The sequence below is a fragment of the Mixophyes fleayi genome, chromosome 12, assembly GCF_038048845.1.
Source record: "Mixophyes fleayi isolate aMixFle1 chromosome 12, aMixFle1.hap1, whole genome shotgun sequence".
NCBI lineage: Eukaryota > Metazoa > Chordata > Amphibia > Anura > Limnodynastidae > Mixophyes > Mixophyes fleayi.
This window is the reverse complement of record NC_134413.1, coordinates 63,804,334-63,822,130: the sequence shown is the minus strand read 5'-3', so window position 1 is coordinate 63,822,130 and position 17,797 is coordinate 63,804,334. Positions and strand designations below refer to the sequence as shown.

The following is a 17,797-nucleotide window of genomic DNA, read 5'->3' as shown; positions in this document are numbered from 1 at the left end:
ATAAATCCTTGCCACTTCTCATGCAACAGAATCAGACACAGTATGTAAGATGAAGGATTATTTGCTGTCGAAATCATATATCAAGATCCAAATGATGCATAGTTTATAGTCTAACTATCATATGTGCTGCTTGATACAGAGATGATTACTTTGGACCTCAAAATTGGAGGTAATATTTCACCTTTGTTACACAGCTAACTGTGCTGCAAAAAATTGACATTGTTTGAGATAATGCAAATTTGTCTTTTGTCTATTTTTACAGGTGAGGAGGGGAATGAGGACATTGAGGAGGAAGTGTTGGAGGAGGCCCATGACATGGAGGAGTCTCAGATAGGAGAGGAAGCAGGGGACCTTCAGCAGAAGTCACTCCTTCAATTCTATCACAATCTTTACCAATCTAACGCACACATTGAAACCACTGCCCAGGAGATTAGCACTACCCTTACTCATATTTAGCAAACGTTGGGCACTTCCCTCACCACAATGAATACCACATTCACAGACTTCCGCAGTATCCTTTCCAGTCTCACTGACTTTGTTTCCCAATATGTAACTTCCAACCTTCCTAGCCAAATTTCACAAGTTTCCTCTCCTTTCCATTAGCACAATACCTCAACTTGTCCCTTGTCCTAAGTTATCCTCACCAGACTCTTTGCAACATCATTAAGCACCAGGAGGGCTGTGTTAAGCATCTTCCACCTTCTCACCAGCAACCTTGGCCTCTTCCAACTCCTAAGAGCGATGTTATGGAACACCACACAAAGAGCAATGATGTTACATACTGTTTTTGGTGCAAACATCAGTGGGTCACCAGACTGATCGACGCATCGAAACCTTACTTTAAAAGGTCAAACGCACTGACCAAATGCACCGAGTTATACACTACTTCCTGCTCTGTGTGTGGGTTCAAAATAGGAGTGAGGAGCCATGGATACAAATGGTATGCGTTACTCATATGATGGGTGACAAAAAAGACAGAGAGGAACTAATGACTTACAAAACATACCAATTATACTTACGTAATATGCTAACATGATATGGTGGGACTGTTATTGCCAAAAATTAGACATTTGCGTCTAGGTGTCTAATTATTTACGTCAAGCAAAGCATCATAACATTTCTCATTTGCACGTTGGCTTAACTATATGGAATTGGAGAGGTAACTAACTTTAAAATGTGTGTACATATTTCTATTTGGGTTTGGGCGTGTTCAAGATCATGTAGATTTGTTAGTTGTGCAACATGAAAAGTTGACTTTATTTCTGCAACTTTCAAAGAAAATCACAAAAAAACTTGCCTTGTAAAATGCACAACTACTACAGAGTGCTCAGATTTTGCAACAGAAAGTGAACTACAATGTCTGACTACAGTGTATAGGAAGGTCTAAATGGCCACAGTAGGAACTGAGGGATGAACTTAAGCTTGAAAGATTTTAAAAGCTAAGGCTGTTATTGGACTGTATTGGTACTCTGAGGGGTAATAGTTTTGTCTGTGGAAGTACGCTCATCTGAGTCACGGGGAGGGGTTGTGGAAGTTATATTTGGGATGGGCGGAGGAGAAACAATCTTGTGTGCAGCTGAAAGTTGGACTGATAAGTATCGCCTCTCCTTGCTTTCTTGTTGTCCCCTTTTACATAAGTGCTATTGGTTTGTTTTCTTGCTCTTTTTTTTCTCTCCTTTCTATTGTCTGTTTGTCTGTTCTCTCTCAATGTTCTGCTCTTTCCTGAGCCCAGTTTTGGTTATATATTACTTGTTTTTTCCCTTCTCCTTTCCCTCTTTCTTGTTCCCCCCCCCCCCCCCCCCCTGGCTGTTTGTATTCCTGTATCCCCCCTGTCCTCTCTCCATCTTGTTCCCCCTTTCCCTCCTCCCCTCCATTTGTGCACCGTTTGTGCTTCATTCTCTTTTCTTACCTTCCTCTCTTCTCCCCCTTTATCTGCTTCCATGGAGATGCCGGACGGTTCTGCTCCTTCCCCCTCTCCTTTTCACCCCCCGTGCCTCTTCCAGCTCGGTGCCCCCGCTCTCTCTCCAGGAGGGTGAGCGGGTGCACTTCATACTCTTTGGCGCGGCCGGCGGAAGAGGGGTATTCCAGTGATATCGTAAGCCACCGCCCGACCGGAAGTGACGCCTTCCCTTGGCTTCTCTTTGAGCTGTGTGCGGTCTCGGGGAGTGCCGGTCCAGGCCACCAGGTCGGTCTACTCCTCATCTAGCTCCCTCAGCGTGGCAGGGGGGGCAGTACAGGTCAGTGGGTAGTAGTCACAGGGGCAGCACCTACTCGCAGTAGAGCCAGAAGGGGGGTATCCCCCTTCCTCTATTAGCAGGGCCAGTGTCAGGAGCGATGTCCCTCCTGGGGCGGGTAGGGTGTACAGTGTCAGGCCGCATCTTTCTGGTACGGGGCTTTCCTGGTGGGTGGGAATGGTTCACGATGGGGAGAGTCTAGTACGCCGGGGGCAGAGGGAGCAGCCTGTACCTTGGACGACAAACCCTAGCAGTCACATTCAGCATTCCAGGGACAGGCAGGTATCCTCGGGTTGTAGGGAGGTTCGGGATCTGGCTGAGGGAGGATTTCAGGATTCTTCTCATTCCCAGTATTATTCAGGGTTACGGAGTTCGGCATCACACTGCAGCCAGCACTCTGAATGGGGCTTGTTAGCCAGCAGACAGATGGTTGCCGTGTCTCGCGGGTCCCGATCCAGGAGTAGGTCAGCTCACAGCAGTGTAGTTTCCGGCAGGCAGGGTGAGAGTGTGGGCAGGGCGTCTCGGGCTTTGCCGGTTGCAGCCAGTCATGGTCGCCGGTCTTTGTTTATTGGTACTGTGTCTCGGGCTTCCAGTAGTAACATGTCTCTTCCAGCAGATGTCGGGACTCTCTGTGGAGGTTGAATTTCCAGGTTGGTAACTCGCGAGCAGCAGGCATCGGCAGAGGTGGAGATGGGAGGTTAGTTGGGTGGCTCCGAAGGCAGATGCGTGCTGCAAGGTGAGATGCACATGTAGGATGTATTCGATGAGCAACTGCTGTGGTCTGGTAGCGATAGTTCTAGCATGTCATATTCTGAATCTCAAGGCAGCCCTCAGCGGTTAGTTAAACTCTTGCATAAGCATTTTATTCCTCGCCAGGGTGAGCGTACTGCGGTGGGCATGTACGGGCAGTATGGGGTACTCGGCTCACAGGGGATGAAATTGTGCACTGTGCTAGCACTGGCATATTTCAGGGAGTAAGAAGGTCAGTCCGTAGCAAGATTGACAGGGGGCGGCATGTGGATATGTTTGCTGTGTCCCAGCAGGGCAAGAAAATGGTGCCAGCGGCGATGTCCTGGGGGTGGGGGCAAAGCTAGCTATAAGTCCTATAAGCACTGGCTTTCTGGCACCTATCTGTTTGCTGCCTGTTACTTAGAGACTCACCTGGGGGAATGGATGGACATGTCGAAGTTTCTGCACATGGTGCCCGAGATGTACGTGTCCTCTCGCTTTGGGGTTTGGTTAGCGTATGATGAGGTGTTTTGGGAGAAGTATGATGGGCACGCCAGACTGATGCTGGGTTATAGGTGTCACGGTTCCAAGAGGGACAACTGGATCCTGGTAGTTCACTGGAGTTGAAGTGACTTCAGCTAGCGGCGCGGAGTCTAACAAGCGAAAGGTGTTCAACAGTGATTCCCGCAAGGGAATATGGACTTTGCGGCTTCCACTTGCAGGTCGCGGCCCCCTAGGAAGTTCCCAGCGTACCACGAGAGAGAGAGCGTAGACAGATGTAGAAAGAATGCGTTGCTACTGGCAACTGGAGAGAAGATGAGCCCAGGGATGTTGCTAGGAGCGGATCTTCTGGATAGCCTGCCGTGTTGCCACTGGAGATGGTAATGATAATGATGCAAAATATTCTCCCGGAGGAAATAGCGGAATATACTGTGGCGTAGAAGCCCGGAGGTGCAGGAACTCGGAAAGGCTGAGTAGGAATCCCCGGAAGCTCAGAGACTGACTGAAAGAACCAGCACAGATTTCAGGTCAGGAAGGCATTAAATAGTGTAGTTCCAAGTAGGCAGCCAATAGAGGGCAGTAGAAGCATAGAAAAGGGTTAAGACGTTCTGCGCATGCGCAGAACAGTGATTGCCGATCCAGGAATCAGAGAGACAGCGCTGGAGGAGAGCTGCAGCGTGGAACCAGGTAAGTGAGGCAGGGATTGGAAACAGGGGGGGGAGCAGCAGAGATAATGGTTACACACGCCGGCTCCGGCGCCGGACAGCGGGAGTGCGGCGTGTGACAGCACCTCCCCCTTCAAAGGTGGACACTGAACACCTAGGACCTGGCTTTTTTGGAGTGAAATTTTTTTAGCAGAAGGGGGGCGCAAATGTCAGCCGCCCGCACCCAGGAGCGCTCTTCGGGACCATACCCCTTCCAGTCCACTAGATATTTGATTGTTCCTCTAGAAGTCTTGGAATCCAGAATATGGCTGATCTCAAAATCATCACTTTGTTGGAGAGAAGGAGTATTAGTAGATGTAGCCGGAACCGTGAACCGATTAATGATGAGTGGTCTCAACCGAGAAATGTGAAAGGCGTTGGCGATGCGTAGAGTGGGTGGTAATCGTAATTTAAAGCAAACGGGACTAAGTACTTGAGTGATCTTATAGAGACCAATGAAGCGAGGATTTAGTTTCATACAAGGCACTTTAAGACAAATGTTTTTTGTAGAAGACCAGACCCCAATTTTCAGAAGGGGATCAGCTCTGCGTTTCCTATCTGCTGCCAACTTATAGCGAGTAGAAGACTTCTTGAGAGACTTCCTGACTTGAGACCAAATGGATACAAAAGTCTGTCGTAGGGCATTAACTGCAGGAACTTGGGTGGGAGGGAGGGCAGAAAACTCCGGAATACGAGGATGGCTGCCGAAGACAATGGAGAAAGGAATAGCTAGCATAGATTCGTGGAAGGAATTATTGTGGACAAACTCTGCCCAGGGTAAGAGATCCACCCAATTATCCTGATTGGCTGAGGAAAATATTCTGAGAAATGTTTCAAGGTCTTGATTTACCCTCTCGGTCTGGCCGTTTGACTGGGGATGATATGCGGAGGAGAATTTCAGACGAATACCCAGAAGATGACAGAGGGATCTCCAAAACTTTGAGACAAATTGGACACCTCGGTCCGGAACAATTTCAACAGGACATCCATGTAGTTGGAATATTTCTTTCACGAAATGTTGAGCTAAGCACACCGAAGATGGAAGGCCAATGAGTGGAACAAATTAGCCATTTTGGAAAAACGGTCTACTATGACCCAGATGGTATTGAATCTTTTGGCTATGGGTAAGTCGGTGATGAAATCCATGCTAATATGGGTCCAGGGTTTGGTAGGTAGTGGAAGCGGGTGCAGTAGCCCTGATGGGGCTTGTCGGGGAGTCTTGTTTTGAGCACAAATAGAACAGGCGGCCACAAACTCTTTGATTTCGGAGTGAAATTTGGGCCACCAATACTGTCGAGAAATCAGTACCGCGGTTTTACGGGAACCAAGATGTCCAGCAAATCGTGAAACATGGAACCAACGTAGGAGACTCTTCCGAAGACGAGGTGGAACAAAAGTTTTCCCTTGGGGGGGAGTAGGAGTGACTGAGAGCAAATTGAGGCACTTGGAATCCAAGATGGGACGTTCTGGGAGAGCATCAGAAATTAAACTCCCGGGGAACACCCGTGATAGAGCATCTGCTTTCTTGTTTTTATGACCAGGTTTGAAGGTAATCCGAAGATCAAAATGGGTAAGGAAAAGAGACCAGCGGGCTTGACGCGGATTCAGGCATTGGGCAGTTTGAAGGTAGAGTAAATTTTTGTGATCCGTGAAGATCGTAACTGGATGGCGAGCCCTCTCTAGGAGGTGTCGCCACTCGCGTAAGGCTAACTTCATGGCCTTTATGGCTTCATGGTTCTTTGTCCCCGATGGCGTAGTTACTCTCTGCAGGCAGGAACTTGCGGGAGAAGAACGCACAAGGATGGAACATCCCTTGGATGGTCCTTTTGGGAGAGAACTGCCCCCACTCCAGTGGAGGAAGCATCTACCTCTAAGAAAAAAGGAAGGGAAACATCCGGTTTTTGGAGAATCGGAGCCGTGGAGAAGGCATTTTTTAAAAATTGGAAGGCCTCTACCGCTTCTGGGGGCAAATTCTGTGGGTTAGCACCTTTCCGAGTAAGAGCCATCAGGGGAGCCACAATAGAAGAGTAACCGGCTATAAAGCGCCTATAATAGTTGGCGAAGCCCAGAAAACATTGAATAGATTTAAGAGTGGTCGGCTGGGGCCAATCGATAATACAACGAACCTTCCCAGGATCCATTTGTAGGTTTGTTCCGGAAACTATGTAACCTAGGAAAAGTAGCTTGGAGGCCTCAAAAACACACTTCTCCAATTTACAAAACAGATGGTTAGTGCGTAGTCTAGAGAGGACCTCAGCCACATGCATACGGTGTGAAAGAAGATTCCTGGAGAAGATGAGAATGTCGTCCAGATATACTACTACATATGAATATAACAGATCACGGAAGATTTCATTAACGAAGCTTTGAAAAACGGCAGGGGCGTTGCAGAGGCCGAACGGCATCACTAGATATTCATAATGACCGTCCCGAGTATTAAAAGCCGTTTTCCACTCGTCGCCAGAACGAATCCTAATAAGATTGTAAGCTCCATGTAGGTCCAATTTCGTGAAGACCTTAGCACCCTTAATGCGATCGAACAGCTCTGTGATCAATGGGATAGGGTAACGGTTTTTGATAGTGATGACATTCAACCCTCTGTAGTCAATGCAGGGATGGAGGGCTCCATCTTTTTTTTTCACGAAGAAAAATCCGGCCCCGGCAGGTGAAGATTAGGGTCTAATGAATCCCTGTTGCAGATTTTCTTTAATATAGAGCGTAGTAGCCTCAGTTTCCGGTAGTGAAAGGGGGTAGACCAGTCCACGTGGAGGAATTTTCCCGGGAAGGAGATCGATGGGGCAATCCCAGGGTCTGGTCCGTTTATGAATGCTGCCATTAGGGAGTCGGGAACCATCAATGCCGGTGGTAACCACGGGCTTCCTCAGTGGAACAGTAGGTAAGGCGAGCTGGGTTACTAGATATTATAAAATAAAATTCCCGGCTGCTCCTGAGTCCAATAATGCCATGGATGGAATGGATCCTGAGGGCAAGCTTAAAGTGACGGGAAAGGAACATGTAGGGTCTGGAGAAGAAGTTGGAGAAGAAGCAAAAGTCCCTAGCCTGACCTCTCCAGAGCAGGCTAAGGTCTGTCATTTCCCGATCGCCGGGGACAGGAGGCTAGGAGATGGCTAGAATCTCCACAATATAAACATAACTTATTCTTCATCCTTCTGTCCCTTTCTTAAGGAGTTAGCCGGGAGCGTCCCAGCTGCATTGGCTCATCCGCAGGAGTGGGCGATGAAAATCGGGGACCTGGACGAAAGATAGGGCGTCTGGGGAAATCCTTCTCAGAGGTTCTCTCCCGGAAGCTAAGATCCACCCGGTTACAGAGTGAAATTAAAGCGTCCAAGGTGGGTGGTAACTCTTGAGAGGAAAAGACATCTTTGACTTTATCCGATAGCCCTTGCCAAAAGGCCGCAATTAGAGCCTCCTCATTCCATTGGAGTTCAGAGGATAGGGTCCGGAACTCAATAACATATTGCGCCACCGAACGGGACCCCTGGCATAGTCTCAGAATACCAGAAGCCACGGAGGTCACTCGTCCCGGTTCATCGGAAATCCTCCAGAATGCTGATGTAAAGGCTGAAACATCATTGAGGAGACCGCCATCATGCTCCCAGAGAGGAGAGGCCCATGCCAGGGCATGCCCAGTTAGGAGGGAGACCATATAGGCCACTTTTGACCTAGAAGTGGGGAAGTTCTGTGGTAAAAGCTCAAACTGAATGGAGCACTGATTCAAGAATACGCGGCAAGACTTTGGGTCTCCATCGAATTTGGCAGGGGTAGGTAAACGCAAAGAGGAAGCAGCGGCCTGAGGAATCTCGGCGGCTGGCGGTTGAGGTTGAACAACCGGGGGAGGCGGAGCCACCTGTAGTGCATCCAGGCGAGTTGTCAGTGTTTGTATACACTGTAGTAATTGCATCTGAATGGCATCTTGACGCTCCACCCTTCCAACCAAGTGTTGAAGCATATCCTTGGCGGAAGGTTCTCTGTCAGGATCAGACATGGCTGGTTCTTAATGTCACTGTTCCAAGAGGGACAACTGGATCCTGGTAGTTCACTGGAGTTGACGTGACTTCAACTAGGGGCGCAGAGTCTAACAAGCGAAAGGTGTTCACCAGTGATTCCCGCAAGGGAATATGGACTTTGCGGCTTCCACTTGCAGGTCGCGGCCCCCTAGGAAGTTCCCAACGAACCACAAGAGAGAGAGCGTAGACAGATGTAGAAAGAATGCGTTGCTACTGGCAACTAGAGAGAAGATGAGCCCAGGGATGTTGCTAGGAGCTGATCTTCTGGATAGCCTGCCGCATTGCCACTGGAGATGGTAATGATAATGATGCAAAATATTCTCCCGGAGGAAATAGCGGAATATACTCTGGCGTAGAAGCCTGGAGGTGCAGGAACTCGGAAAGGCTGAGTAGGAATCCCCGGAAGCTTGAGACGTCACAGGAGCTGTATTCAGTAGGGGTGTCAGAGACTGACTGAAAGAACCAGCACAGATTTCAGGTCAGGAAGGCATTAAATAGCGTAGTTCCAAGTAGGCAGCCAATAGAGGGCAGTAGAAGCATAGAAAAGGGTTAAGACGTTCTGCGCATGCGCAGAACAGTGATTGCCGATCCAGGAAGCAGAGAGAGAGCGCTGGAGGAGAGCTGCAGCGTGGAACCAGGTAAGTGAGGCAGGGATTGGAAACAGGCGGGGGGAGTAGCGGGGATAATGGTTAAACGCGCCGGCTCCCGCGCCGGACAGCGGGAGTGCGGCGTGTGACAATAGGGATGTTGAAACGTGGCTGAAGGTATCCCAGGATGGTTGGGGGGCCGGGGCTGAGGCCACAATGTGGTGGAGGCAGCCGGGCCGAGTGTGGGGTAGCGCGTCCTTTCTCAGCAAGGGCCGCTGTTACCTTTTCAACCTTGTCAAGTTGCTCACATGGGTCAGGATGTAGGTTTACTTATGCATGCCTTAAATGTGGGGGAGGTCACCCAGCAAAGGCATGTGATAAGCCGGACAAAAGAGGAGGGTCAAGTAGCCAGCCCAGCACTGGCGCTGCGGAAGACAGGATTGCCGATTAATTTGATCAGCCTGAGCCGATGGCTCAGTCACTACGCATGCAAGTATGAGGCAGAATTTTTGAGGGAGGTTTTTTTTTATGGCTTTCGGGTTCCTATCGAGGGGCCTGTGTATTCGGGTTGGGGAGGAAATTTGAAATCGGCCAGCTTGTTCCCAGAGGTGCTGGCAGCTAAGGTTCAGAAAGAAATTACGCTTGGGTGCATGAGTGGACCTTTTCGGAACCCACCGTACCGGGATTTGGTGGTTTCCCCGGTAGGGGTAGTTCCTAAGAAGGTAGCTGGGAAGTTACGACTCATTCAATAATAGTGGCGGTAGAACTTTGGTCAGGCAGTTTGGTTGGGAAGCAAATAGTCTTCTGGTGCGACAACCTCAGGGTAGTGCAGGCGATTAATAGGCAAAGGGCCATGTCACCTCAAGTGAGTACGCTCTTGCGGAGGTTGGTTTTGCGATGTCTGACCTCCGACATATGTTTTCAAGCTTGGCACGTGCCTGGAGTGAAAAATGAGTTGGCGGACACATTGTCCAGGGGGGAGATGGAGAGGTTTAGAGTTTTGGCTCCTAGGGCATCCCTAACGGGTTTATCCTGTCCCCTTTATGTGTGGCAGATTGTCAAGCCGATATAGAGGCTCTAGCCGAATCCTCCCTGGCCCTTTCAACTCGGAAGAAGTATCGAGCTGCTTGGAGTGAGTGGTGTGCTTTCCAAAGGCAAGGCTATGATGGTGAGGGAGGTGGGGACAAGCGCATGCTTGCTTTTTTCTGGGCCAGTTACCGAGCAGGTAGGTCTAGAGCTACCATGGCAGGGACACTGGCGGGATATAATTTTTTGCTTGTTTGAAGGAGGGATGGACTATACGAAGAGTTTAGTGATCTCCAGGGCGCTCAGGGGTTGTGCCAGAGAGCGACCGGTATTGCCAGATCAGAGATGGCCCATTAGTGATTCTTTGTTAGGCAAGCTCCTGGGGGCTATCCTAAGAGTGGCACGGGATAACTATAAGGTGGCTTTGTTTCGGGCAGCCTTTGCTATGCTATACTTTTTCGCTCTGCGTGTAAGCAAGCTAGTTGCTTCCTCCAGGTCCTCCCCCTTGTCAGGCATGCTGGGGCAGCACGTAGTTATATCTGGCAATTCGATTTTGCAATGTGAGAAAATCTAAATCAGATCAGCTGGGGCGAGGGCACTGGCTTACAATGGTATCAAGGAATGGGTTCTCTGTATGCACGATTGTAATAATCAGTCAATTTGCTTCCCTGAGGCTGATTGGGGCGCTCCCTTAGTAGGTGCATAGCGATGGTTCTCCCCTCACTAGGTACCAATTTTCGGTGGTGTTTAAACGTACACTGGCGGCGGTAGGTATAGATGGTTCTCAGTTTGGCACGCATTCGTTCCTCATTGGGGCTGCCACATCGGCTGCGGTTGCTGGGGTGTCAGGGCCTGCTATAAAGGAGCTAGGCAGGTGGAAAACTGATGCGTATAAGCGTTATGTAGGACCCTCTCTTCTTCCTTGACTTTCTTCTCAACTAACGCTAACTGCGGTGGTGGCACGGGATTTCGGCTGCTCGTGCTTTTGGAAGCAGGGCACAAAGGGAATTGTCCATTTTTTCCTCTAAAAAGTGAGCCTGATTGGCACTTGGCACCACAAGGTTTTATGGTTTTACCTTCGATTGTGCTTCTGCTCCCCTCTTTGTTTCTTTCTTTTACTTTGTGAGTATGTTTACTTCTGGTGCGGTGGACTGCTGATTCACTTGGCATTGATGCGTATCATAAAGCCTATGAGTTATTCTGGTCCCCCTGTTGTTTTTTATTTTTCCTGCTCCATTAAACCTGCTGGAGTACAATGCCTGCTAATGTTTATATTTGTTTTCACTGCCTCTTACAGAACACAAGACCCCGCGGCTGGCACTTGTATGTGCATTGGGCTGCATTACATAGGGCAGTAGGGGAGACATCTGCTTTTCCAGGGTCGGTTGTGGCTCAGTGGATTGGTCATAGGCATATCATTATATCTTATTTTCTCAATTCGGTCCGAGTTGGTGTGGGTCCGTGCCTCCTGGACTGGCCTTATTATATGCTGGTCTGATATAATGCCTAGGCTGAATTGGAGATACTTCAAGGATGGTAGGGTGGCTGATGAGGTACGGAAAAAGGTAAATTCGGTGATAGCTCGTTTTACTCGCTCGTTAGGTGGTGTACGTATTTAGCATCTGCTTATCTGTTTTCAGAATCCAAGTCTTTATCAAGCAGATGGTGTGCATTTGAATGATGAAGGTATGTTGTTATTTATAAGGGAAGTTCATAAGGGCATAGCGGAAGTTTTGTAGGTGTGGTGGCGGGCCTCGGCTCTAATGGATCCAGGCGTGGACAGAAATTGCAGTACAGTGGACGGCCAGTGGTAAGGGCACATTATGGTAGCAGGCACACTTAACCCACCTTTTTCAATGGAATGGGCTTGTAGTCTCGGTCCAAGTTCCGCCCGAGCGAGTTGACTTGTGGTTGTTTCCGGTAGCCTAGAAAGGGGGAGGGTTTTGTAGTGCCCGGGGCGGTGGCCCCATTGAGGTAGGCATGTGCACCTTTGGGTGTGTTGGTTGTCCCCTGTTTGCGGATGTCGCATGGTAAATGCTGGGGCATCCATGTTGGCCTGTCAGATATCGACTCTAATTGCTCTCTTTCTCCACCACCATACCTTACAATAAATTTCCTTTGCTTTCGCCACATTTAAGTTGTCTGTGTTGTTATTTAATGGTTTAGTTAAATGGTGTAAGATTATAAGGTAAGGAAAGGATATCAGCCGTTAAGCATTTAAAAGGTTAATTATACTTAATGTGTCATGTGCAAGCTAATTTTTAGGTATATAAATCTGCAAACATGTGTTTGTGAATTAATTCTTAAAAATAGTTGACATGGCTCAGAGGAGCTGTTTAAATCAATGTGTTTTGTTTATGTTAAACTACCCAGAGGGGGCTGGTAGATAAGAGCCTGGATCCATTGTAGCACCTTGTATCATTTATGGCAGGTGAAAGCCTTTGAAAATATGACTTTCAAGACAATGAGATCTAACACATGTCTGGGAGGCCTCAGACATGCCGACTGCCGAGACAGGGTTATATGTTAATGACAAAGTCAAGTTGAATAGGGTCACAGGAATATATAATTTTCTCCATACTTACCAAAGGCATGTGTGGTATGCAGATGAAGCGGAACTTATGACCTGTTGTGTGGAGGTAAAATCATGTTTGTAAGTCATACTGGTGAAAAGTTAGGACATGGTTACAAAAAACCTGACTTAAAAGGTGTTTTCTCCAGCAGAGTCATAAAACCCGAATTTTCATTCTCACAGACCTTTATCTTCTGACATCACAGGAAGGGGGGCTGTGGGCCCTGCAACTCGTTTTTAAAACTGTGCTGTGACTGTAAGAATGGCTTTACTTTTGGAAGTCAATCTGATATTGAAGAGTGTCCTATTTTTCCTGCTTTTCCCAGCACCAGAAACTTGATTATAAGTGAGTTATCAATTCTGTGTTTTAGCCTTTTTATTTAATAAGAAACCATTGTATTATATTTGTATGTCATATTCTTAATTGTTTTACCTTAAGCATTGTGGATGTATTTTCCATATGAAAATTACACTTAATAAGTTTGAGTATCTATGTTTTTACGAATTCAGGCGACAGTTTGGTCAAGAAGCGACATAATTAAAACGAAGAGTACATTTGTGGATTATGTTAACTCTGATTAAAGTAAATTGTGCTAGATTAATTCTAGAGAGAACCGAAGGCTTCCTAAATAAGAGTGTCTGCTCTTCATAAAAAACGTTGATGGTGGCATAGTTGGTACGATAAAGCTAGAGTGTGTCATAGATAGGGAAGGATTTAATCATTTTAAACAGACCAGGTGGTGGTTTTTTGGTTAACCCTGTGTCACACACGCTTCACACAGGCTCAGGTGAGTGTTGTTCGTGACATAATGCATAAAAAAAACCCTAACAGCCATGCGTCACCATGTGGCCTTGCACCCCTTTGTCTCAGTTGTAATCTGTGCCACGTCCCTGATTGACTGAAGGTGAAGGATTCATGCGTAGTCCCCTCCCATACAACAATTAGGTACCGAGTCACAAATAGCTTGGACATTTATCGAGTGGATATGCTTCCTATTAAAAAAAAAGAAGCATTCCCACCCGACGGGACCAGGGCTAAATGTGCACCATCTACTGTCCCTATGACATGCAGAAAGCCAGCTATGGTGGCAAACTGCTGCATTATGGGCACAAGGGGCTCCTCATCAAGTGCAGATGGATAAATTGGCTGAACTGCGATAGGAACGCCCTCAACACAACCTTTAGTACACAACTGAAGGTGGCTTGGGACATCCCTGTCTTGACTTCCTTTGTCACCTGGAACCATGTAGTGTCACAAAAATGCAATACTGCCAACAGTTTGGTCAGCTTCGGGATTGCTGTCTGGATATTGCGCATTGGCTCAAGGTCACCCTGTACAATATGCAAGGTGTCCATGATGGCATGTGGAGGAAGTCAATAGCGACAGACATCCTCAGTATCTAAAATCCCAAAGCGACTGACTGGTGGCCTGAACTTGCGCTCTCTGTGCCTTCGACGGTGGACCAGTTTTTGGTTTCGGAGAGGTTGACGCCTGTTGCCCTACTCTTGCAGGACCTCCTTCATCTTCATCTGTGGCTATATGTATATACTTACACCTACAAGAGGCCTAGCCAGAATCATTATAGAGCTGGTGAAAAAAATATTTTCAAAAATAAACCAAAAACAATGTGTATGTTAATACATGGACATATAATATTAGAATACACAGGAAAACCTTGGATAAATATAAACAAAAAATATCACTACCACCGGCCTATTCTGTCTGTCTGCATACGGCAAGTAATGTACAGCCGAAACTTATTTATTCAAATGGAAAAGTTTCTTCAGATCCACTTGTATTTGAATGTGGCCGTACGTATGTACAAGTTTCGTCCATTTTTTAACAAGCAAGTAGTGTTCACTTTGTGTTCGACGATAAATCAGGCCCTGTGTGTTTTCTTTATTCTTTTTTTTGAGATACAAGTGACGTTTCATTTAATTGAAAAGAGGAAGACTATATAAGACTAATTGACACAAATAAAGATACAAGCACAAGAAAATAACTGGACATTGGTTGGACACTTATTTATTTTGTATATTTATTATATCATATATCTGTTTTTTTGGCATCAGATGCATTTGTGTATAAGTGCTTGAAGCACTGTAGAGAGAGAGCTCCGGCACTTGGACGCAGTGCAGTATGTGGTGGCCGGATATAGGGCATAATCAAGGGATTCCGGCAGTTATTTCAACATGTTTTTGCACAATATCATAAAAATGTAAAAAAATATTTTACCCCAAAAAGTTATTGCTTCTAAAGTTAAAATACTATTTGATTCAATCCTTACTGTATGATTTTTCATTTTTTTTTTAATAAAATATAAGGTATGGTTTCTAGATGGCCCTCTACCCATAAAATACAAAGTACATATTATTGTTATGAAGTGTGAATTACACACAACACAAAACAATATTTTCCCACCCAATATAGATATTGTGTGGGAAAACTTTACTAAATCTGGGTACACACTAATGTAATTATTGTGCATCACACACAGTAAACAACCATTATGTCAGATGTTACATTAGTGTGTGTGCTCCCACGATCCTGTTTTATCATAGCAATGCACATTGTATTGTTTGAGTTGGGTTTTTAAACTTCCTAAAAATCAAGATCAGCAATTTAACATTGTCAGGCAAATGTGGAAGTGTGTATGCACTCACAACCAGCAGTGTAGACGGATCTATATAGAGTGTACAGAGTCACAATCTTTTCAGCAGATGGTTATGACACATGGAGATCACAGTTCTGAAGGTAAAAAATGGAGATGTTTATACATGAATTATCATTGGGACTTTCAGCAATTGGTAAAATCGAAACAGAAATCGCATTTAAAGTATTATTGCGTTAGTGTGTACCCAGCTTTATGCAGCACTACAGTTCACAATTAGCAACAGGGTGCATTGGATGGGAATCCATTACAAATGCAGGAATACATACACAAGTAAAATACTATAAGTGTGAGATAAACTGATCAGTAGGTTGTCTCAGAAATGCGGCTTATGCTGAATATTTGAGTGCCTTATTTAGAGATGGACGTAGTTACACATGGCATGCGCTTGGTTTAGAGGTGTCTTAAAAAAGACAGTTTTTATGTGGCAAATTATTCTATAGAAAACATACACTAGCTATAAGGAAATGTAAAAAGCCTATTTAATTTGAACATCTTTTTACAAGGACCCTTGTTTTATAAGACGGTTTATTGAATTCCTGAAAGCATTTTTCACATCCCTGTTTCTAAAGGTATAAATAAAAGGGTTAATCATAGGTGTGAATGCTGTGTACATAATAGCAAGATACTTGTCATAATGGCTTCCCTTAGGTTTGACGTACACAATGATGCCTGCACCATAATATAGGCTGGTTACAATGAGATGAGATGTACATGTAGAAAAGGCTTTCTGTTTTCCCTCCTCACTCTTGATCTTTGAAACAGTGATTATTATATTGACATAGAATCCTATGATTATAATTAAAGTAAAAATAGTAATTAATATTGCACTTGTGCTTGTACATATAATGCTAATGAAGGGATCTGAACATGCTAAGTTCTGTAGAGGAGCAAAGTCACAGAAGAAGTGGTCGATCATATTAGGGCCACAGAAATCCAAACGTGCTGTGATGATGGTGGGGATTAAAATAAAAGCAAATCCCATGATCCATGGTAAAACAGACAACTCAATACATAAATCATGTGTCATTATAGCTGGGTAGTGTAAAGGATTGTTAATAGCCAGGTGTCGGTCAAAGACCATTACTAGGAGAAGATAACATTCAGTTACACCTAAGGAGTCAAAGATGTACATTTGGGTAAAACATCCATTGAAAGATATAATATTATTAGCTGCGATTAGATTGGATAAAAGTCTGGGGACAGTGACAGACACAAACATAATTTCTAAAATAGAGAATACACTAATAAAAAAATACATTGTAGTATGAAGAGAAGGTTCTGTTCTGACAAGAACAATTATAGTAACGTTCCCCATGACACATGTAATGTAGGTCAGCAGAAAAATAACGAAAAGTAAATTCTGAAACTGGTGTAAATCAGCAAAAGCCAATAACATAAATTCTTTAACAACAGTTTTGTTTGTTTCCATCATTTTGCTGACAGATACCTATGAGAAAAAAGATCAGGTTCCAAAATTAGTATGTAAAGAATAGATATTAATTAGTCATAATTGTACGTACCTTTTTGTTATCTAACTAAACGCAAATCTTTTTTTATATAAAATATATTATATTTTAGAAGATGTTTTATTATTTGTTAAGAAAATGGAATTTTACTAGTAGCGCTTTCATTTAAAATACATTATATGAAATATAATATATGAAACATAAATATAAAATATAATATGAAATATAAAATATATATATATATATATTATATGATTTATGGCGTTTTACATAATGTTATCTGCTTAAATCATATAATTGAGCACATATCATGCATCATATATTCCATAGAAAACATCTGAAACTGTCTTAAATCAATTTTGTACCAGCTTAACTATTGGAAAGCAATATGACTAAATTGAAGTTAAATTGCTTTATGAATTGCTATTGACAAATGTACAATAACGCTTATTGGCAAATTTATTAGATTTTTTTAGTGCATCTAACAAATATATTTTTTCTAAACAATGAGTAAAGCAGTGTCATGATATTGTTGTGAGCACTGAGATAAAATATAACAGATTATACCAGAGAAGCATTACACATATTGCTGGGAATTACCTTGGGACCTGCTAATAAGGAGAACTGTAAATATCTTTATATGTTAATGAGCCTAGCGGGAGCAGGGAAATATCTACATATTGAAAACAGTGATGCTTGTATATTAGGATCATTATTTTATTCTTCAGTAAATATACTCAGTTATGTGTGAAATGTTTTACACAACAGTTATCACTCCTACATAGTGTTACTTCAGGAAATGTTGAAATTTACTAGACTTGATATAATGGTCACTTTTACTGGGTAAATGTATTTTTAGCAACCCAAAATAAGTATTTCAAGATTTTAAGATTTTTATATACTGCTGCATTAAATACAAATAAGTCAATTGCAATAAGTCTATTGATATTGATACTTTGCAAATTTTATATGGAGTTTGAAGATAAGGCATACGATGTTCACATAGTTATATGCAATGTAATTTCAAAATAAAATAATGTGCACACAGCTTCATGTAGAAATAAATACATATCTTGTAGACACTGAGATTGATGGCTTGTTCACATCTATGTGCTGTTAGTCTGATTTTCATCTGCTGAATAAAGTCTGAAAAGTGAAATTTAACATTATAGATGGGTTCTTATGGGCTTGTTCCCATCACTGTGTTCCAAATAGCAGCTCACCCTATTTGTCATGCGTTAAAATAATAAATAAATGAAAATAAGTGAAAAACGC

At 44.4% G+C, this 17,797-nt stretch overlaps 1 protein-coding gene across 1 annotated transcript; it reads right to left on the bottom strand.

Moving 5' to 3' along the window:
* Window positions 1-15,552: 15,552 nt before the first annotated feature.
* Window positions 15,553-16,488, bottom strand: LOC142108317 (olfactory receptor 6N1-like). Its single transcript, XM_075191951.1, has one exon. It carries the CDS (start codon window positions 16,486-16,488, stop codon window positions 15,553-15,555), a length of 936 nt encoding a protein of 311 aa, XP_075048052.1.
* Window positions 16,489-17,797: the final 1,309 nt, after the last annotated feature.